This window comes from Panthera tigris, chromosome D1 (assembly GCF_018350195.1).
Source record: "Panthera tigris isolate Pti1 chromosome D1, P.tigris_Pti1_mat1.1, whole genome shotgun sequence".
Classification (NCBI taxonomy): Eukaryota; Metazoa; Chordata; class Mammalia; order Carnivora; family Felidae; genus Panthera; species Panthera tigris.
In genome coordinates this window covers 97,740,947-97,762,893 of record NC_056669.1, presented here as the reverse complement: position 1 = coordinate 97,762,893, position 21,947 = coordinate 97,740,947, and the positions used below count along the sequence as shown (strand labels likewise).

Below are 21,947 nucleotides of genomic sequence, written 5' to 3'. Positions count from 1 at the left end.
AAATGAAAGAAGCCAGACACAGTCACCTACCTGTGTGATTCTATTTAGATGAAGTGTCCAGCCCATGAAGTCAAAACTGTAGAGACAGAAAATAGATTAGTGGTTGCCTAGGGCTAGGCCTAGGGCTAGTGGGGCAGAGTGGAGGGGAGTGACTGCTAATGGGTAAGGTGCTAGGGGTGGGGGTGGGGGGGATGATGAAAATGTCCTGAAATTAGATAGTAGTGATGGTCCTTATAAAATTGGTTTTGATAATGGTTGCCCAATGGTATGAATATACTAAACACCCCTTGTGTTGTATACTTTAAGTAGGTGAATTGTATGGTATGTGGATTATATCTCAATAAAGCTGTTGTTTTTAAACAAACTATATATCGTTTGGTCCTTTTCTTCAGTGTCAAAACTGTAAATGAGCATGGTAAATGGGAACTAGGAGAGACTTCTACCCTTGGAGGAAGTCTTGTTATCTGCCATCGGGGACTCTTTCCAGGCCCCCAGGCTATAGAATAATTGTCTGTGGTCTTAGATGAGATTTTTTAAATGGTGATAAGGTGACAAAGTGAGTATGACAGAGTGCTTAGGTATATTTCCTTCTTAAAGCAGATTTAAAGACTGCATTTGAATGAAGCTTTCTGGACAGAAGAGTAAGTGTTCTTCCTAGGATGCCATTCCATATATACTGAAAGAGGAAGAATGCTGTTTATGTCCAAATAATCCTGTGTTGTATTTCTCTAAGAAGAATTATTTTTCATAGACAGAAACCAGTTTATTCATTTACAAAGAGCTTAGACAGTCTGCAAGAAAAAACTTAAAACAACCAAACATAAAAATGCACGTAAGATGTGGGTAGGTGCAATACATGCTAAAAAAAAAATACAGTGAGCCAATCAATAAAAAGATACTCACCAATACTTGACATTATTAAAGAAATGCAAAGGGATACCAAAAGGAATTGACCAAATTTATATTGAGTAGTATTTTCTATCGTTTAAAATTTTTTTTAATGTTTATATTATTTATTTTTGAGAAAGAGAGACAGAGCGTAAGTGGGGGAGCATTAGAGGGAGAGGGAGACACAGAATCCAAAGCAGGCTTCAGGCTCCTAGCTGTCAGCACATGGCCCAGTGTGGGGCTTGAACCTGTGAACTGCGAGATCATGACCTGAGCCAAAGTCGGATGTTTAACCGACTGAGCCACCCAGGCTCTCCGATATTGAGTAGTATTTTTTTTTAATAATGGTCTTATTGAGATATAACTCACATATCGTATAGGTCACCTATTTAAAGTATAAAGCTCAGTCCTTTCTAATATATTCACAGAGTTGTGCTTCCATTGCCACTATCTGTATATTTCAGAACATTTTTTATCACCTTCCCATACCCATTAGCAGTTACTTCTCCCTTCCCCCTTTCCTTCCCCTGTCTCTTCCCGCCCTAGGCAGCCCCTAATCTACTTTTTGTCTCTATAGCTTTGCCTATTCTAGACATTTCATGTAAATGGGATCATACAATATGTGGTCTTTCGTGACTGGTTTTCTAAAAAGAACTTTGAAAAGTTGATAAATTGTTCAGTTGGACCTGCTGTGGAGTTTCTGGTCTCTGTTCTACTGATCAGTTAGCAAGCTGGTTTTGGCTTTATACCACAACCAAGCAGAAAGATAGTAATTGTGTATCCAGGCTGATGAGTCTTTGGCCCCCAGCCCCATTTTTGTTCTATCTTTCCAGCAGCATCACAGTCAGAGATGGCCATTCTGAATTAGGCAGCCTCAAATGGAACAATTTTATAGGACTGAAATATAATTTAATTGTTTCCTTCTTTGTAACTTGCCCTTTTTTACCCTCTCGAATTAGCTTTTCTGATACATTTGCTAATGATTCCCATTGTTCCGTATTTTCACTGTACTGTTGAATCATACTCTTCACTTTCCTACTCTGAGAACAGATCTTGGAGAGAGGCTAAAAGCTGTTTTTGAAAAAAAGTTTCTAATTCTCCTTTCCAAGCAACAGAACAGAGGAGTCTGAGAGAAGCAGAGGCAGGGAGAGACATCATGCAGGCTATCAGGTTTGGTAGAGCTCACCTACCACATAACTGTCATGACTATTATGATTTTATCCCTAGGGGCGCCTGGGTGGCTCAGTCCGTTAAGCATCCAACTTCAGCTCAGGTCATGATCTCACAGTTTGTGAGTTCGAGCCCCAAGTCGGCTCTGTGCTGACACCTCGGAGCCTGAAGCCTCCTTTGGATTCTGTCTCCCTCTCTCTCTGCCCCTCCCTTGTTCATGCTCTCTGTCTCTGTCTCTGTCTCTCTCTCTGTCTCTGTCTCTCTCAAAAATAAACAAACATTAAAAGAATAAAAAATAGAAAAAGATTTTATCCCTAGACATATTCCCGATGCTTCCAGCCTACAAATTGAAGACCTGACTCAGAGAATGAGACTTGACAGCTTGGTTTTGCTGTTCTCTGATGGTTGGCCAGGATCACTGGATTTAAGTTCTTTTCCTCCTTATTTTGTTTCTTGTCATAATCATCCTTATTTACTCTTGCTCTGAGGCTCCAGGGAAAGAAGTCTGTGGTCATATGCTAGAAAGTGAACTGCCGTGACTGCCAGTATCCTCATAGACAATTGCTGTTTCCACTGTCTCCTAGAGTATGAGGGAGAGTCTTGGGCTCAATTTTTTTTTTTCCAATTAATAGTCTTTTTTTTTTTTTTTTTTTTGAGCAGTCTTAGGTTTAAAAGGAAAATCAAATGGAAAGTACACAGAGTCCCCATAGCCTCCCATAGACCCCCCTCACCATCATCATCCTTCACCAGAGCAGTACGCTTGTTATATATAACCGTGAACCAACGCTGACACATCATTATCATCCAAAGCCCATAGTTTACATTAAGTTTCACTTTTAATGTTAAGTTCTATGAGTTTGGGCAAATGTATGATGACATGTATCTACCATCATAGTATTATACAAAAATAGTTTCACTGGCCCCAAAATCTCCTTGGTGCTACAACTATACCTCCCTCTCTCCCCTAAACTGCTGGCAATCACTGATCTTTTTGCTGTGTCCATAGTTTTGGCTTTTCCAGAATAAAACATAGTTAGAATCACAACATATATAGCTTTTTGCTTCTTTTAATTAAATTTGCTCTGTGTCTTTTCATGGATTGATAGTTTATTTCTTTTTGGAGTTGAGTAATATTCCATTGTATGGTTGTACCATCGTTTATTCATTTTCCTGTTAAAGGACATTGTGGTTGCTTCCAAGTTGTGGCAGTTATGAATAAAGCTGCTATAAACATCTGTGTGTAGGTTTTTGTGTGACATTTGCTTTCAACTGATTTGAGTAAATACCAAGGAGCATGATTGCTGGATCATATGGCTAAGAGTATGTTTAGTTTTGCAAAGAAACTGCCAAACTGTCTTCCAAAGTAGCTGTACCATTTTGCATCCCCACCAGCAGGGAATGAGAGTTCCTGTTGTTTTGTAGCCTTTTCACCATTTGGTGTTGTCAGTATTTTACATTTTAGCCATTGTGGTAAGTGTGTAGTAGTTTCTCATTGTTATTTTATTTTGCAGTTCCCTAATGAGAAATGATGTTTGAGCATCTTTTCATATGCTTATTTCTTTGTATCTTCTTTGGTAAGGTGTCTGTTCAGATTTTTTTTTGCCAGTTTTCAAATCAGGTTGTTTTGTTGTTGTTGAGTTTTGAAGGATCTTTGTGGGTGCCTAGGTGGCTCAGTCGGTTAAGCATCTGACTCTTGGTTTTGGCTCATCATCTCGCAATTTGTGGGATAAAGCCCTGAGTTGGGCTGTGTGCTGACAGGGCAGAGCCTGCTTGGGACTCTCTCTCTCTCTCTCTCTCTCTCTCTCTCTCTCTCTCTCTCTCTCTCTCCCCCTCTCTCCCTCTCTCCCTCTCTCCCTCTCTCCCTCTTTCCTGCTCACCCTCCTCCTCTCTTAAAAGAAATAGATAAGCTTTTATTTTTTTTTAAGAATGTGATACTTTTATTTTTTTAATTGTTTTTAAGTTTATTTATTTTGAGAGAGAGAGAGCAAGCTAACAAGGGAGAGGCAGAGAGAGAGGATCCCAAGCAGGTTCTTCACTGGGCACACAGCCCACTGCGGGGCCCGAGCTCAAGAACCATGAGATCATGACCTGAACCGAAATCACTCAACTGAGTGAGCCACTCAGGCGCCCCAATAGATAATCTTTTATTTTTTTTTCTTTTTCTTTCTTTTTTTTTTTTTTTTCTTCCTCCTGGCCTCTCAAAATATGGAATGCTTCACGAATTTGCGTGTCATCCTTGCACAGGGGCCATGCTAATCTTCTCTGTATCGTTCCAATTTTAGTATATGTGCTGCCGAAGTGAGCACGATAATCTTTTTAAAAAAATATTAAAAAATAAAAGTTCTTTGTAAATTTTGGATACTAGTCCTTTATTGGATAAATGTTTTGCAAAGATTTTCTACCAGTCTGTGGCTTGTCTTTTCATTCTTTCTTAATACTGTCTTTCACAGAGCAGAACTTTTTAATTTTAATGAAGTCAACTTTGTCATTTTTGTTTTTCATGGATTGCACTTTTGGTGGAAAAGTCTTTGCCAAACCCAAGGTCACCTACATTTTCTCTTACATTATCTCCTAGGAATGTTATAGTTTTCTGTTTTACATCTAGGTCTTTGATCCCATTTGAGTTAATTTTTGTGAAAAGTACAAAATTTATACCTAGATTCATATTTTTGCATGTGGATGTCCAGTTATTTCAGCATCATTTATTGAAAAGACTATACTGAATTGCTGTTGTGCTTTTGTCAAAGATCAGTTGACTTAGGGTTTATTTCTGGACTCTTTATTCTGCTCCATTGATCTATTTGTCTGTTCTTTCACCAGTAGCCACACCATGTTCATCACTGTAGCTTTTTAGTAAGTCTTCAAGTCAGATAGCATCAGTCCTCCAATTTTGTTCTTGGCTATTCTCGATCTTCTGCCATTCCAGATAACCTTTAGAATTTTTCAGTATTCATAAAGGAATGTTCTGGGATTTTGATTGGGATTGCATTGAATCTATAGATCCATTTGGGAAGAATTGACATCTGAACAGAATTAAGTCTTCCTATCCATGAACACGAAATATCTCTCCAATATTTATTTTAGATCTTTTGTGATTGCTTTCATTGCAGTTTTGTAGTTTTCATCCTATAGATCTTGTACATATTTTGTTAGATTTATATCTAAAATTTTTTTTCATCTGATGTAAATGGTATTGTATTTTTTATTTTATTTTTTTCAATATCTTTAATGTTTATTTTTGAGAGAGAGAGACAGACAGACAGACACAGCATGAGCAGGGGAGGGGCAGAGAGAGGGAGACACAAAATCCAAAGCAGGCTCCAGGCTCTGAGCTATCAGCACAGAGCCCGATGCAGGGCTCAAACCCAAGAACTGTGAGATCATGACCTGAGCTGAAGTTGGACGCTTGACCAACTGAGCCATCCAAGCACCCCTGTATTTAATTTGTAATTCCAATTCCAGTTACTCATTTGTTCACTGCTGGTATATAAGAAAGCAGTTGACTTTTTTTTTTTTTTAACCTTTATTTATTTTTGAGGGGGGTGCGGGGGAGAGGCAGAGTGTGAGCAGGGAAGGGACAGAGAGAGAGGAAGACAGAATTTGAAGCAGGCTTCAGGCTCTGAGCTATTAGCACAGAGCCTGATGCAGGACTCGAATCCACAGGCTGTGAGATCATGACCTGAGCTCAAGTTGGACGCTTAACTGACTGAGCTACCCAGGTGCCCCAGCAATTGACTTTTTCTGTATTAACCTTGTATCCTGCAACCTTGATATAATTGTTTAATAGTCCCAGGAGTTACTTTTATTATTCTTTGACATTTGTAATAGACAATCATGTCATCTGTAAACAAAGACAGTTTTGTTTCTTCCTCTCCAATGGTATATACCTCTTATTTGCTTTCTTATCTTATTGTATTAGCTAGGATTTCCAGTACAGTGATGAAGAGGAGTAGTGAGAGGAGACATCCTTGCTTGTTCCTGATCTTTGGGGGAAATCACATAGTTTCTGATCATTAACTATGATGTTAGCTATAGGGTTTTTGTAGACATTTTCTATCCAACTGAGATAGTTCTCTCTTCCTAAGTTTCTGATAGTTTTTATTGTAAGTGTTGGGTTTTGTCATAGCTTTTTCTATCTGTATCTATTGGTATGATTATTTGATTTTTCTTCTTTGTCCTGCTGATATAACAGATTGTATTTATTGATTTTCAAATGTTGAGCAAGGCTTGCATAGCTGGGATAAATCCCACTTGGTCATAGTATATAATTTTTAAAATATATTATTGGATTTGACTTGCTAATGTTTTGTTGAGGATTTTTGCCTCTGAGATACCAGTCTATAGTTTTCCTTTCTTCACTGTCTTTGTCTGGTCTCAGTGCTGAGGGTAATACTGGCCTTATAAAGTGAATTTGGAAGTAGATCCACTTAAGTTTTCTGTAAGAAATTGTAGATTTGATGTAATTTCTTCCTTAAATGTTTGATAGAATTTACCAAGTGAACCCACTTGGGTCTGGTGCTTTCTGTTTGAGAAGGTTATTAATGATTAATTCAACTTAGTAAGTATATGCCTATTCAGATTATCTATTTCTTCTTGTGTAAATTTTGGTAGACTCTGTCTTTCAGGCAATTAGTCCATTTCTAATAGATTACCAAATTAGTGGGTATTGAGTTGTTCATAGTAGTCTTTTATTATCCTTTTAGTATCCATGCATCAATAGTGATGGCCCCTCTTTTATTTCTGATACTAATAATTTGTGTCTTCTCTCTTCTTTGGTTAGCTTGGCTCAAGGTTTATCAATTATATTGATCCTTCTAAAGAACCAGCTTTTGGTTTTATTTTTTTCTATTGATTTCTTATTTTTAGGTTCATTGATTGCTTCTCTAATTTTTTTTTCTTACATTGGATTTCATTTGCTCTTCTTTTCTTATTTCCTAAGGTGGAAGCTTAAATTATTGATTTTAGATCTTCTCTTGTCTTCCCAAAGAAGATACTTTTTTAAAAACTATTTATTTATTTTTGAGAGTGAGAGTGCACAAATAGGGGAGAAGGGGAAAGGGCACAGAGGGGGAGAGAGACAGTGGGGGGCGTGGGGGAGAGAGAGAGAGAATGAGAGTGAATCCCAAGCAGGCTCTGTGCCATCAGCGCAGAACCCAACATGGGGCTCAGACCCACTAACCACAAGATCATGACCTGAGCTGAAACCAAGAGTTGGACACTCAACCAACTGAGCCACCCAGGTGCCCCTATTTTTCTTCTCTTTTAATGTATACATTTCAGTGCAGTACATTTCCCTCTAAGCACTGCTTTTGTTGCATCTAACAAATTTTAATAAGTTGTATTTTCATCTTCATTTAGTTCAAAATATTTTAAAATGTCTCTTGAGATGTCTTCTTTGAGCCATGTGTTATTTAAAGTGTGTTGCTTAATCTCCAAATATTTGGGGATTTTCCAGTTAATCTTTTTGCTACTAATTTCTAGTTTAATTCCCTGTGGTCTGACAGCATACTTTGTATGATTTCTGTTCTTTTAAATGTGTTACAGTGGGTTTTGTGGCCCAGAATGTGACTGTCTTGGCCTAGGCTGTTTTTCAAGGAGAAAGTTACTACAGAGTCTAGAGGCTTGGCATTTGACCTTAATTCTAAAGTTAAATGCTTCTGTCTCTTGGCCCTGGCACATAATTTGGACTAGTCTCTTACAAAAGGACCTGTATCTTTGACTTGTTGATTACAGAGCTATACCTGTAGAGAAAAAGCATATAGAGAGTGGAATAAATGTTTAAAATTATTTTATTTTATTTTTTTAATTTTTTAAAAAATGTGTATTTATTTTTGAGAGAGAGACAGAGCATGAGCAGGAGAGGGGCAGAGAGGGAAGGAGACACAGAACCTGAAGCAGGCTCTAGGCTCTGAGCTGTCAGCACAGAGCCCGATATGGGGCTCACACTCACTAACCACGAGATCATGATCTGAGCTGAAGTCAGGCGCTTAACCGACTGAGCCACCCAGGCACCCCTAAAATACTTTTAATGGTAGCCATTTGTTAGACACTTACTACTTGCCATTGCTTTACATTTACTGGTTCAGTAAGTTCTCTCAATGACCCTATAAATTGTCAGCATTATCATTATACCTGTTTTACAGGTAAGACAACTGAGGTTCAGAGAGACACATAGTCATACTGCAGTAGATGCTAGCAGGCAGTATCAAAATCCGGTCCATCTGATTCTGAAGCCTGTATTCTCGGATACCATACAAAAAACAAACAAACTACAAGCCATAATATCCCAGTTCAAGCTAGTCTTTCATCTATGACAGAAGTGGGAAACTAAGTTTGCTAAGGGAATATGTGTATAATGCTATGCCTTTGATTAGTTTCTTTCCAAAATCAGTATCACTAACAGTTCTGGTGACTTTAGTTGTGGACATTCTAATAGTGGTGCTTCCTGAGAGCACCTATTTTGGAGTTAAAAATGTAGGCTATATTTATTTAGCTTGGCGGTTTCTGACCAGGGATGATTTTGGTCCCAGGGAACATTTGGCAATGTCTGGAGACAATTTTGGTTGTCACAACTGGGTGAGGGGGTAGTGGGCAGAAGCCAGCAATAGTGCCAAACACCTTACAAAGCCCAAGACCCACCACACCCCCTAAACAAAGAATTATCTGGCCCAAAATATCAGTAGTGGAGGCTGAGAAACCCTCAGTCTAGCTTGTCTATCCTGTTATTACTGAGAAAACCTCGAGGCCTCAGAAATCTCTCCACAGTCTCTCAGGATTTAGCTTCTGAGGCTAAGTGCCTCCTATGTAAATACTTCGGAGCTCAGCCCATTAACTCATTCTGGCACATTTCCTATACCTTAAGCTTAGTGGCCAGAGGCCTACTAAATGGTTGGGGCTTTTTAATAGGGTGATACTTTTTCTTCCTGATGTTTCCGAGAGACAGGCTCAGCTGGCTTGCAGCTCTTGCAGAAGAGAACCTGGTGACAATACGCTAATCTGTTGCTGGCATCTTTTCCTCCTAATCTATGTTTACACGGCACTGAAAATCGACTCCCTGGTGCCAGGCTCCATTTCTCCTAAGCGCTCTGGCACCATTGGCCGAGAACACCTCCCCAGTCTCTTCCACACAGTGCTACCATACATGTTTATTATATTGCACCGCTGTTCTCCAGAAGACATTTCTGGAGGCGTGGACTGTACAGTAGCTTCTGGAGCCAGGGGTTGGAGTCTTAATCATTATGTTCCCAGTTGCAGATCCACAGCACTCTTAAAGCCTCTGGTTTTTCCTTCCTTCCTTCCTTCGTTCCTTCCTCCCTCCCTCCCTCCCTCCCTCCCTCCCTCCCTCCCTTCCTTCCTTCCTGCCTTCCTTCCTTCCTTCCTTCCTTCCTTCCACGTTTATTTATTTTTTTAATGCTTTTTTAAAAATTTTTTTTAACGTTTATTTATTTTTGAGACAGAGACAGAGCATGAACGGGGGAGGGTCAGAGAGAGAGGGAGATACAGAATCTGAAACAGGCTCCAGGCTTTGAGCCATCAGCACAGAGCCCGATGCGGGCTCAAACTCACGGACTGCTAGATCATGACCTGAGCCGAAGTCGGACACCCAACTGACTGAGCCACCCAGGCGCCCCCTTTAATGCTTTTTTAAATGTTTATGTATTTTTGAGAGAGAGAGAGAGAGAGAGAGAGAGAGAGAGAGAGAGCGCACAAGTGGGGGAGGGGCAGAGAAGAGAGGGAGACACAGAATCTGAAGCAGGCTCTAGGCTCTGAGCCGTCAGCACAGAGGCCGACGTGGGGCTTGAACTCACAAACCACGAGATCATGACCTGAACTGAAGTCAGACATTTAACCAACTGAGCCACCCAGACTCCCTGCATCTGATATTTTCCTTAACCGTTTTCCTAATTGTAGCTCCCATCCTCTCCCCCAGATTTTAAGCTCCTAGAATACAGAGTCTGTTTCTTCAGTTTATTTTCTATCCTTCAGTTTATTTTCTACTCTCTTGCTATTAGCAACTAACATTCCATTCACCATCTATTGAGAAATCAATTTACCTTCTATTATTTTGTGTTTTATGCTTTTGTATTAAAAGTTGGAGGACAGAGGTCCCTGGGTGGCTCAGTCGGTTGAGCGTCCGACTCTTGATTTCGCCTCAGGCCATGATACAATTGTGAGATCAAGCCCCAGTTAGGTTCTGCACTGGCAGCGCAGAGCCTGCTTGGGATTCTCTCTCTTCCCCTCTGCTCCTCTCCCTGCTCTCTCTCACTTTCTCACACACACAAAACAAATAATCATTAAAAAAAAAGAGAAAGACTCTCTTAGCTAGGCTTGCTTGCTCCATTAAAAAAAAATTTGGAGGACATGATAACTACAATGGTGTGAGAGAGACTAGTGGTTGGAGGGCAATGTCAGCCATCTAGATAAGCAAACCAGGGAACAATTCATAAGCTTAGTGATGTTGAGCCTGGATTAGAGTGAAACTGAGTAATTCTTTCCAGGGAAGTGGTAGACCTTAGAACTTAAAAGTTATTTTCATTATCAAGGGGGCCTAGAAAAATCAAGAAAGTTCCTATTAAGAAAATCCAGTAGGGGCACCTGAGTGGCTTAATTGGTTAAGTGTCCAAATTTGGCCCAGGTTATGATCTCACAGTTCATGAGTTTGAGCCTCCCATTGGGTTCTCTGCTGTCAGTGCAGAGCCTGCTTTGGATCCTCTGTCCCCCATCTCTCTCTGCCCCTCTCCCCTGCTTGCATGCACTTTCTCTCTCAAAAATAAATAAATATATATATATATATATATATATATATATATATATATATATATATATTTTTTTTTTTTTTTTTTTTTTTTTTTTTTTTTTTTAAAGTCCAATACGTAGGTTACCCCCTTCAAAACCCAGAGAAGTTCAGCAAAGTTCCCAAGTCAGGTGTAATTATTATAGGATATTCTATAAAGGTTAAAATTATGAGGAACATAGATTTACCTCATTTGAGTGATATGCCACAGGGCCCTCAGTAGGGGTTTGAGGTCAGTGAGCTCACTGTCAGCACTGCCAATGCTATCTTTCTCAGGCCTTCCGGGAGATCATGACCATTTGGATCTATGTCTTTGTAAGATTTTAGAGAATTTTGTTGTGGGGGTATTGGTTTATCTAGAACAGTATTTCGGAGCCCTTGCAGACATTTTTTTCCAATCGTCCCCCCTCCCGTGAAATTTTAATATTACAGATATGCTGTATATCTGTCACACACTGCAGTATTTTGGAGGCAAGCTAGTGATTGCACTAAGATTTCCCCATGAACCAATTTTCACCCCCACGGGGGCAATATTTCCCATGTTGCAAATACGTAATCTAGCAATATTATCATCTTGGAAATGAACTGTTATTTTTACCTTTCTTTACAAATTGAAACTGGGACAAGGACACTATCAGTAAACTAGTGTTGAAAAGAGTCTTCTTATGTAGTGGCTTGCTGCAACTGGAGAAGAGTGAGAACGGTATTTTTCTGGCTTGTATGGAGGACATTTTCTCTGAACAGCCTCTTGACCATTTGGGGAAAGAACAGGAAAAGACCAGGAATGGCAGACAGACCAATCAATGCAGCTCACCAAAAGGAAGACAAAAGTACAGGTGACAAAACCGTTTTGCCAGGGATATGCTGAGGAGGAAGGTGGTGAAACTGAAGAATCTAGGTATAAAATAGTCTGTTGTTCCAAGGCTAGTAAGCTCTAACCAGTTCATTTTCTTAAAGTAGGAGGTGATTTGCAGCAGAGAATACCATTTAGGTTGTCTAGCATGCAACAGTGTTCTATTCTCCCAAGAGGGTTTGGCTTGTCTGATCAAAAGGGTGGTTGTGTATGAAATGCACCTCAGAAGGAGGAGGAGGAAATGACATGTTCATGTAAATGAAATACAACTGCAAATTAAAGTGTCACCCTGTTAAAAAAAAAATCCATTTTTCATTTAATTGGTTTCCAAAGGAAAAAAATGTCATACAGAAGTGTATATCTCAGGGAAAGTTAAACCGTGAGGTGTTTCAAGTGAATTCGGATTCAAGGAAGTTCTCATGGGGTGGGGAGAGGAGGGGTTTATAAAATATTGCCCTAATAAAAATATTCTGATACTGAAAAGCTAGGCTTATAAATTTCTGCTGTCGTTACATGCCAGGGGTCCAGAAGAAATTAGCAAATAATGACCTCATTTGTTCTTTACCGTCTCTATGTATCTAATCAGCTGTATACTGGCTGCCTCTTCCCTGGAGGAAGCTTCCTTTTGTGATGTTTTGTTAGGGAGAAGGTCATGTACAAAGGAGGAGACACTTTCTCCCAAATAGCTCTGCTTACTACAAAGACATCCAGGAATGAAATGTTTTTCTGTAGGTCCTTTCTCTGTTAATGTTGTCCTCCCATTTTTCACTCCCCCCGCCCCTCAATTTTATGAAAATTTATCTTTCTCTTTACACTGAGAGCCTACCAGACAGGACATATATGTTACCTGCCACATTGTTGGCACCAAGGAAATGTTAAATAATCATGGGACGAGCTGATTAATGGGATTATGTTTCCAGTAGAATTGTTCCCGAGAGGCATGTCTGGTTTCTCTTTGAGATGGGGATTTAGCAGATGGTTCTTCCTCTTCCCCCTCTCCCGCTAATCCCAGTACATGTTGTTTTGTGTTTACAGAGGAAACATGGATAAAGACTATAATGTGCTCTCTTTGTCTTCTCCCCCAACCAGGGGCAGTGATTGGTGATGGACAGTCTGCTGTGGCCAGTAACATTGCCAACACCACCTACCGGCTCCAGTGGTGGGACTTCACTAAGTTTGACCTCCCCGAAATCAGTAATGGTAAGCCAAAGTAGAGCTGGTAGTGGTGGAAGGGCTGTCTGTTATTGGTGGGTCAGAACTCAGAAGCCCATGGAGCACTGGAGTTCTCATGATATTGTTGAGCAGCTGATTGCCAGTTTCTACAGTTTCTCAGTTTCTTCAGTTCTCAGTCGGTAGTCAGCAGACATGTTTTGAGCGCCCACCCTAAGCAGCGAACCATGGTGGCTGTGGTGCCAGGGGCAGTGCCAAGATGGACACAGAGATGAAGGGGTCTCTACTCTGGGGAGTTCACCAACTAGTAGCTCATTGTCCTAATAAGCCTCAATGTTTAGGTGGAACTGAGAAGAAAAGAAAGAGCAAGGAGTTTAGGAACTGAGAGCTAGCCCTTGTGACCCTTGAAGAGAGACTGTGGTGATGTTAAACTCATTTGTTAATCCAGAACTGGATGGAACACAGTGAATGGCACAGTTGGACTGTGACTTACAAACATATCTATCTGATAGTCCATTTTCCCAGCTTCCTGGGAAGTCCGCAATCCCATGTGTCAGTGGTTTATCACAGCGTTTTAAAGAACTTCACTTTTTATCGAATGAAGGACTTCTGAGAAGTAGCAGTTCGGCCTGTGTTTGAATACTGCAGATGACAGGTCACACTGTCTGACAAGATGGCCTAATCCATCACTGATAAGTTCCTGTTATTGTTCCCTTGCTGTTATTTCCTCCCATTGGTCCTGGTTCTACCTCTGAATCTCCATAGAATAAGTCTAACATACCTCTTGTGATGGTCCTCCAACTATTTGAAGATAAATTGCCATTTTCCTTTCCTAAATCTTTCTTCTCAGGCCAGATTTCCTTCCTTGAGATTCCTTTTACTGATCCTGGTTTCCAAATCCTTGACAATTTTTCTCATCTTCCCTTTTGATTTTGGGGGGCCAGAACACAGTTAAAAACTCCAGATGGGAGCTGTCCAGTATGTAGCACAATGGTGGTTTGGACAGTGTTGATTCAGCATGAGATTTCAGCAGCTTTTTCTGAAGCCACTCTTCAGTTTGCGGTCACTTCAAATTCCTGGATAGTTAATTAAGAAACCAAGACTACTGTTCTATACTTACTTGTACGCTTGAATCTTTAAAAACCAAAACAGGTTTGGGGCACCTGGGTGGCTCAGTTGGTTGAGCGTCCGACTTCAGCTCAGGTCACGATCTCACAGTTCATGGGTTCGAGCCCCGTTTCGGGCTCTGTGCTGACAGCTCAGAGCCTGGAGCCTGTTTCAGATTCTGTGTCGCCCTCTCTCTCTGCCCCTCCCCCGTTCACGCTCTGTCTCTGTCTTAAGAATAAATAAACATTAAAAAAAAAGTTAAAAAAAAAAACAGGTTTGTATTTGTTTCTATTAAATGTTATCTTAATAGTGTCCATTGCAGTTCCTGGCTCTTCCCTCTCAGTGCCTTTTTGAACTTTGATTCAGTACTTTTCTCTCAGTCTTACATCATCTACTAATTTGATAAATATGCTTTCTCTGTCTTCCTTTGGATTACTAGCAAAAATGGTGAATCAGTCAGGACTTTATACCAGTCCTTGTGTTATGTTGCTGTGGACTTTCTCTGTGTCAGTTTTGGTTCATGAATTAGCACCCAGCCATGATGATCACAACTGAAGCCCACATTTTAAAAAAATCTTGTCTACAAGGTATTGTAAGAGTTTGTCAGATGCTTAAAATAATCAAGATGTTCTCTGTGGCATTTCCCAATCTGCCAGTCTTGGTATCCTTGTCAGACCATGAAAATAAGGTTAATTTTTCATGTCCTAATCTTAGTGAAACCACAGTAGCAATCATTTATTTCTAAGTACTTATAAGCCACATGTTCAATAATCTTTTTGTTTAAGTCTGCTGGGAATCAACTGCAATCTACTTTTTCCTTTATTGAATACCAGGTTTGCTTGTTCAGCTCCAGATTTCTGACCCAGATCTTATTTGCCATAATTTATTTCGAGTTATTTTGTTTATATTGTTTACTTTGTGGAAATGTATTCAACGTTCAAAATTTTTTAAACTATAAAATAATATTACAGTGGAAAGTTTACCAACCCTGCTCCCAGGTACCCACCACTCCTCCCCATAGGCAGCCACAATTAGCAGTTCCTTGTATATCTTTTCAAGGATACCTTATGTGTGTATAAACAGGCAAATGCAAATGTATGTTTTCTCACCTTCTGTTTGACCCAAATGGTAACATGTTATACATACTCTTCTTTCTGCACTTTGCTTTCTGTACTTTATAATGTATGTTGGTCATCTTACATATCAGTATATGAAGAGTTAACTCCTTTTTTAATAAGTGCCAGTATTCCATTGTCCAAATGGAGTCTCTTGGTTCCATTTTTTAACCATTTTTCAAACAGTCTTCCTCCGAGGAACTTTTAAATTGTTTTCAGTCTTTCGCCATACAAACCGTGCTGTAGTTTGTTGTTTTGCATACATGCAAGAATATCTATAGGATAAATTCCTAGGAATAGAATTGTAGTTAGGAAGAGTACATACATCTGTGATTTGGGTAGATGTTGCTAAGTCACCCTCTGTAGGGTTATGCCGATTTCTACTCTTCCCTGCAGCCTATGTGAATGCCTATTCCCTAAACTCTTGCTGGCAGAATGTGCTAACCGTATTTTTGGATATTTGCATTTCCGATAGGTAAAAAATAGTATGTAGGTATTTTAAGTTTGTATTTCTTATATTACACCAGGTTGTGCGCCTCTTTATACACTTAGCTATGTGTATTGCCTTTTCTTGACCTGTCCATGTGCTTTACCTGTTTTTCTATTGTGTTGCTGATCTTTTCCTTATCGGGTCTACAGGAGCTCTTTCTAAATCAGAAAATTAACTTCTAATAGGAGCTCCCTGGTTGTCATTTGTCTTTTGACTTTGCTGAAGGTTATTTTTGTCATAGAACTTATTTTAAGTAGTCAAAATTATCCAACTTTCCATTTATGGTTCCCAGATTTTGTGTCATCATTAGGAAGATCAGTTAGTACTTTTGTATTTTAGTTCCTTTACCTTCAAGTCTTTGATTCACTCGAAGTTTAACCTAGTTCCAAATAGCAGAATATGATCCAGCTTTTACTCCATATGGCTACTCATTTGTCCCAAGTTTATAGACTAATGCATTTGTCCCCATTGATTTGGAATGTCACTTTCATCCTATTTTTACTTTCCTGTGTTTATTTAGATGTATTTCTAGACTATACATTCTATCCTAGTGATCTGTGTGATTATTCATGTGAGAGTACCACGTGGGTTTGTTTTGAGGCTTTGTGTTTTAGAATCTAGACCCATCCCCTCTTGTTGTTGTTGTTGTTGTTGTTGTTGTTGTTATTTACGTAGGCTTTATGCCCAGTGCAGAGCCAGACACAAGGCTTAAATTCACAACCCTGAGATCAAGACCTGACCTGAGATCAAGAGTTGGATGCTTAACCAACTGAGCCACCCAGGTGCCCCTCTTATTTCTTTAATCCAAATTATCCTGTCTGCTCAAGCAGTTTTGTTTTCCTGTATGGACTTTAAAACTGTTTTACTTCTTCCCTTCACACCCCCTCCGCCCTGAAAAAAACCCTGTAGTATAATTATTGCAATCACATTAAACTTATGAATTAACTTAAGGAGATTCAACATCTTTATGGTATCTTTTTAGTAAGAATGTGGTATGATTTTCCATTTCTCCAAGTTTCTCTTGTGTTGTTAGGAATGTTTTCTTCATATAGATCCTACAGAATTCTTAAGTTTACTATTATAAGCTTATTTTTAAAATCCTACTGTCTTACTGAATTGTTTACTAGTTATAGTTGTTACTCAGGTAAATCTCATGGATTTTCTAGGTGTGTTATCTGTAAGAAGTGATAATTTTACCTTCTCCATTCCAAGTTTTACATTTGTGATTTCTTTCCCTTGTCTATTTGCATTGGCTCCTATCAGTACAATGTTAAATAATAGCAGGCATTTTCATATTGTTCCTGATTTTATTAGGAAAACTTCTAGCTTTTTCCCTATAAACATATTGCTGGCTTTTAGGTTGAACCAGAACTAGTTTACCATTTTAAGGAAGTCATCTATTCCTATTTTATTGAAAGTTTTTATCGAGAATGGATTTTGAATTTAGTCATGGCCTTTCAGCATCTATGAAGATGATCATATATTTTTTTTCCTCTCCTTTGATCTAATAATAAAATCTTCATATTAATGGATTCTGTAATATTGAACCTGTCTTTACATTTCTTGAAAAAAAAAAAACAAAAAACACCTGGTTGGTGGAGTATTCTTTAATGTAAAATTCTTTCCATGTAGCTTACTAATAGACTTTTTTCATTGATTTTTGCAAGTGGGATGGCCCTGTCCTTTCTTATAATATCTATGGATTTTGGTGTCAGTATCATGCTTGTATTATAAATATAATTTGGTAGGTTTTCTTTGGAGCAGTTTAAATACTATTTGAATTGCTTATGCTTTTGTATTTTAAAGGTCTGGGCCTAATGTCTGTCTGTCTTTTCTTTCTTTCTTTCTTTCTTTCTTTCTTTCTTTCTTTCTTCCTTCCTTCCTTCCTTCCTTCCTTCCTTCCTTCCTTCCTTCCTTCCTTCCTTCCTTCCTTCCTTCCTTGCATAGAGGGAGGTAGTTCTTTGATAACTTTCTCTGTCAACTGTCCTATAAGGGGGTAAGCACATGAACTCTTATGACACGCTGTCCAGGTTCAAATCCCTGGTCAAGCCACCTTCTAGCAGTATGACCTTGGTTATTTAATCTCTCTCCACCTTCATTTCCTTGTCTATAAAGTGAGAATTATAATAGTGCAAACCTCATAGGGTTCTGAGAATTATATTAGTTAATAATGTCAGGCACTCTGAACATTACCTGACATATAATAAATGGTCAGAAAGTGCTAGCTATTTTTATCATGTCTTTTTCTAGGAAATTGCACCATGATTCTTTGAGAGTATGGCCATAACTCTATAAAGTCCTACCTGCCCCCATCTTTAGTACACTGGGATATGTATTCTCCATCTATGGAGAGTAATGTTCATGTAAGTAAGATATTGCTCTCACCCCATTGCTTTATCTGTAATGGGCTTCCCATCCTTCTCAAGCATGTTGTTTCTACCCGGTTGCAGGTCATTTGCCTTGATAGGAAAACAAAATCTTCAGAAAACGGGCCTAGGATATGTTGCTGTCGTAGCTTTGATGGCCCTTTTGGTTGTCCCAATGTGTTTTGTATAAGCCTTAACTTGTTCCAACTACAACTTCCTATAATTCTCCTTCTGTGTTTCTTCTTGCATCTTTTGATTACAACTCTTGTAAAACCTGAGTTGATCCGAGAGTTTCATGTAGAACTGGATTGGCTCATTTAGTTTGGCTCATGCATGGGGTTAGAATTCTGCTTTTTTAAGAGTGTCCTATTTTTCTTAGAGTTCTGACCTTGGAAAACAAACTGCGTTCTGGTTGCTTAGGGCGTATATGTCTAATTATAGTCAGTGTTCCTTCCCATGGTATTACCCTCTAGAATGATAGTCACTTTTACCTGAGTTGCCTGTGGTTTGCTGGTTGGTCTGAATGAACTCTAGTTACAGTTTGCATCTTCACTCTTGATAGATTCAGCTGTGAGAAGAGTAAGTAGGGAATTTCTTTTGCTGTGGGATTCATTTCTGAACACCACGTACCTCTCTGTCAAGGGTAGCCTTTGGCTCTGGCACAGCCTGTGCCTGCCAGCCACTGGGCTTGAGTTTTACTCATGTGTTCAGCAGCCACTATATTGCTGGTCATCTGACTTACCGAATTGCATTTAACTTTTTTCTGGAGTTAAAGATTCTTGCCACATGTTTCTCTCAGTTGGGATGCAAGATTAATGAATTCCTCTTTGTAAAGTTTAGAAGCCGGTGAAAAGGCCTCAGACGTGTAGATAATTTTGAAAACACTTTCATGAAAAAGTAGCTCATTAGATTCACTCTTTTTTTGTTTGTTTTTAACATTTATTCATTATTGAGAGACAGAGACACAGAGCGTGAGCAGGGGAGGGGTAGAGAGAGGGGGAGAGACAGAATCTGAAGCAGGCTTCAGGCTCTGATCTGTCAGCACAGAGCCCGATGCGGGGCTCGAACTCACAAACTGTGAGATCATGACCTGAGCCGAAGTCGGTCGGTCAACCAACTGAGCCACCCAGGCGCCCCTCACTCTTGTGTTTTAAGAGTGAGCTCTTATTGGGTAAAGAGCATTGGTCACTAGGTCTTCCTGCCACAACTGGCCTTCAGAAATCCAGTGGCTGAGTGGTGTAAGGCAGACCATACCACAGGAGATGTAGCGATTGGTGCCTTCAGGGAGGGCTTGCAGTGTCATACGTAGTTCTGTGAGGAGGTCTTACTCTGCAACCAGATGGGCTCAGAGCCAAAAGGAAATTTCCCTGCTGATTTAAACCCCTTTGAGTTTTCCAAATCAGTATCTAATGCATTTGCAAAAGCACTGCAACTGCTAATCGCTCCCATGGCCTCATCTGGCCAGCCAGCAACAGGCTACAAATCGATCTTTGTACAAGGTGTTTGTTTATAATTTATGGAGCTGATAGGAAGGCAGAGCCATCTGCTCCTCCAGGCATCAGTATTTCTAACCCCTCCCATTCCCTGCTAGGGCATTTTCACTTGGAAATCATTTATAATTAGGAGGAGATTACATTGCGGAGTCTGGAACATGGCTTCCTGCTGTCTTCTGCATCATTTTTTCTCCCCCTGGAGCTGCCCCCTGAAGCTCTTAAGCAGCTTTGATTTGAAAAATCCTTTCTTTCCTAACCTTTATTTCCATTCTGAGCTGCCCCATCACCCTTCCCCACATGTGTTTTTGCCTTTAAGTGCAGGGCAGGTTGCTGGAGCTACAGCTCAGGGATCAGGGACTGTTTGGTAAGGCAGCAGTTTTCAAGTGTGGTCCCAGACCAGCAGCATCAGAGGCATCTGGGAACTTGCTAGAAATGCAAATTCTCAGGCCTCACCCGAACATTCTGTGTTTTAATAAGCCCTCCAGGTGATTCTGATGCATGCTAATACTGGAGAAGCACTGTGATAAGGCGAGGCAGAGAGCAGAACAAAGATTTCTACTGGTGTGTGGGTTGCCAGTGTCTTAGGCTTTATTTCACTTCACCTTTTTCTCTACCTGCTTACATTATTGTTCAGTCCTGAAAGGGTGAGTTGTCCTTGTCATGAGTGCATTACTTTCCTAAGGCCCCAGAAAACAAGAAACCTCTCCCTGTGTAAATTAACTCATCAAAATTTCAGCCTCATGAGGAGAAGCTACACAAGTGAATTGAAGCAGTGACCACTCACCATTGTAACTGAACATTTCCATTTCCATGTGGGAAATTAATAGACAACGGGCAGCAAATGTAAGCCACTAATTGGAACTTTGAAATAAAAATGAAATTGTAAACACACCACCCAGTGCTCACAGAAGTGAAGCTACCAAATCACTGTGTGCCTGCCACATCCCCTTCATTAGGACAGGAGTGAAGCCCCGGGTCACTAGCTGCACAGTTGCTGCGATTAAACATACGCCTGGAGAAGCTCTGCCTGAGTTTTCGGCATTCTCTTTTCATTTGTCATTTGCATGTCTGTCTGTGAGCTCCCTAGAGTGACTGGGAGCACTTGTGAAACTGGGTGGAGTTGGTGGGGAAGGAACAAAATTTGGGAGGTGGCCATTGATTTGGATTCATCATAATGTAGTAAACACAAACACAGTGGCTTGGACTGGAGGCTGACAAAATGCTTTTCTGTCTATACGCCCAGTTTTTCAGCGTTTTAGAGCCAGGCTTTCCAGAAGAAGGAAAACCTTACTTGTACTCTCCTTGCCACCCTGGCTCCCCTTAGGAATTAATCTGACAGTAAGCAGTTAAGTACTTTTTATTTTATGTTGGTGATGAGTTCTGAGGGTCACTATAGATTTCTATATGTTCAACTGAGTTGTATGTGAGCACACATGAGTGAGATCTCTGTATCAGGGAGATAAGAAAGCCTACTTTCATAAAATAGCCATCATGCGTTTTTAAGATATTAAATGTGGATAAAATGGTAATTGTGCAAAACTGTTTTAAAGTTTGTTATAGTCTCAATTGTCAGTTTCTTTTTATCTTTCTGAGGGTTGTGCCAGCCTCAAGTTTAGAAGATCAAGATGGACTCACTCCCGAAGCTTCCCCCATTCCTTTGTTTTTTTCCCTTTTTTATATATCGCCAATTGGAATCATGTGTCAGCCTAGGGAAGGAGGAAAAGATTGTCATTTTTTGGCACCAGGCTGGGGACCCTGAGTAAGGAGCAGACGGTCTCAGTGCTAACTAGATAAATCTAGCCACACAGGCTAGAGCAGATGGTGGGTTGGAAGTTGAGCAGTACAGAGCCCTAATGGTGATAGCAGTGAATATTTGGATGTCATTATTTTATTAGTTAGCAAACAGAACCATCCTTGTGGTCCCTCCTCGGTTTTATGTGTAATGGTGCTGTAGGTGTCAGCCCCCAAGAGTTGGCACAATAGCCTAATCAATGTGTTCTGATGTCTTTTTTGATCTACTTTGTCGTCTCTGTAACTTCATTCACAACACACAGGGAAAGGAGGATGAATATAGAGTATTAGAAATTACTGTGGGTCCCTGAGCCCCTAAGCCTTAGGCCCCTGAAAAGCAATTCTTTGTTTTGTTTTCCTTAATTTCATGGGGAAACTTGCCCTTGACCTTCCTTCCAGGGCAGGCCTTTTGACTTCCTGGAATAGATCACCTGGAATCTGGTGAGTGCAGCTGAGCTTGAATTTTTTTTTTTTTTTTTTTTAACCATAATGCTTTTGACAGTGGACATTCAAGTAGTCTCCTTCAAATAAGGGAAGGACTGAAAAGTTTGTTTCATGTGCACTTGAAGTAGATCTAAGTGAGACAAAGCCCAGAGGAACTTGGTCCCTTTGGATGTGTTGTGCCGTTCTGCTTGTGCCCTTGGTGTGGGCATTCTGCTCCCAAGCTCACATCAAGGGTAAGCTGCTTCCTCTTGGCAGGGAATTACACA

General features: G+C 40.0%; 1 protein-coding gene and 1 non-coding gene across 9 annotated transcripts in view; one reads left to right on the top strand and one right to left on the bottom strand.

The window, feature by feature from the left end:
* AMBRA1 (autophagy and beclin 1 regulator 1) overlaps positions 1 to 21,947 on the top strand; it is a 177,745-nt gene that overhangs the window by 122,932 nt on the left and 32,866 nt on the right. For all 8 annotated transcript variants that reach the window (XM_042959017.1, XM_042959019.1, XM_042959016.1 and 5 more), the window contains one exon: positions 12,795 to 12,905. In XM_042959017.1, the coding sequence (XP_042814951.1) occupies positions 12,795 to 12,905 (111 nt within the window). The remainder of the gene's footprint in view (positions 1 to 12,794; positions 12,906 to 21,947) is intronic.
* Positions 4,258 to 4,364, bottom strand: LOC122231658. Its single transcript, XR_006208903.1, has one exon. It is a non-coding gene; the product is annotated as a U6 spliceosomal RNA (small nuclear RNA).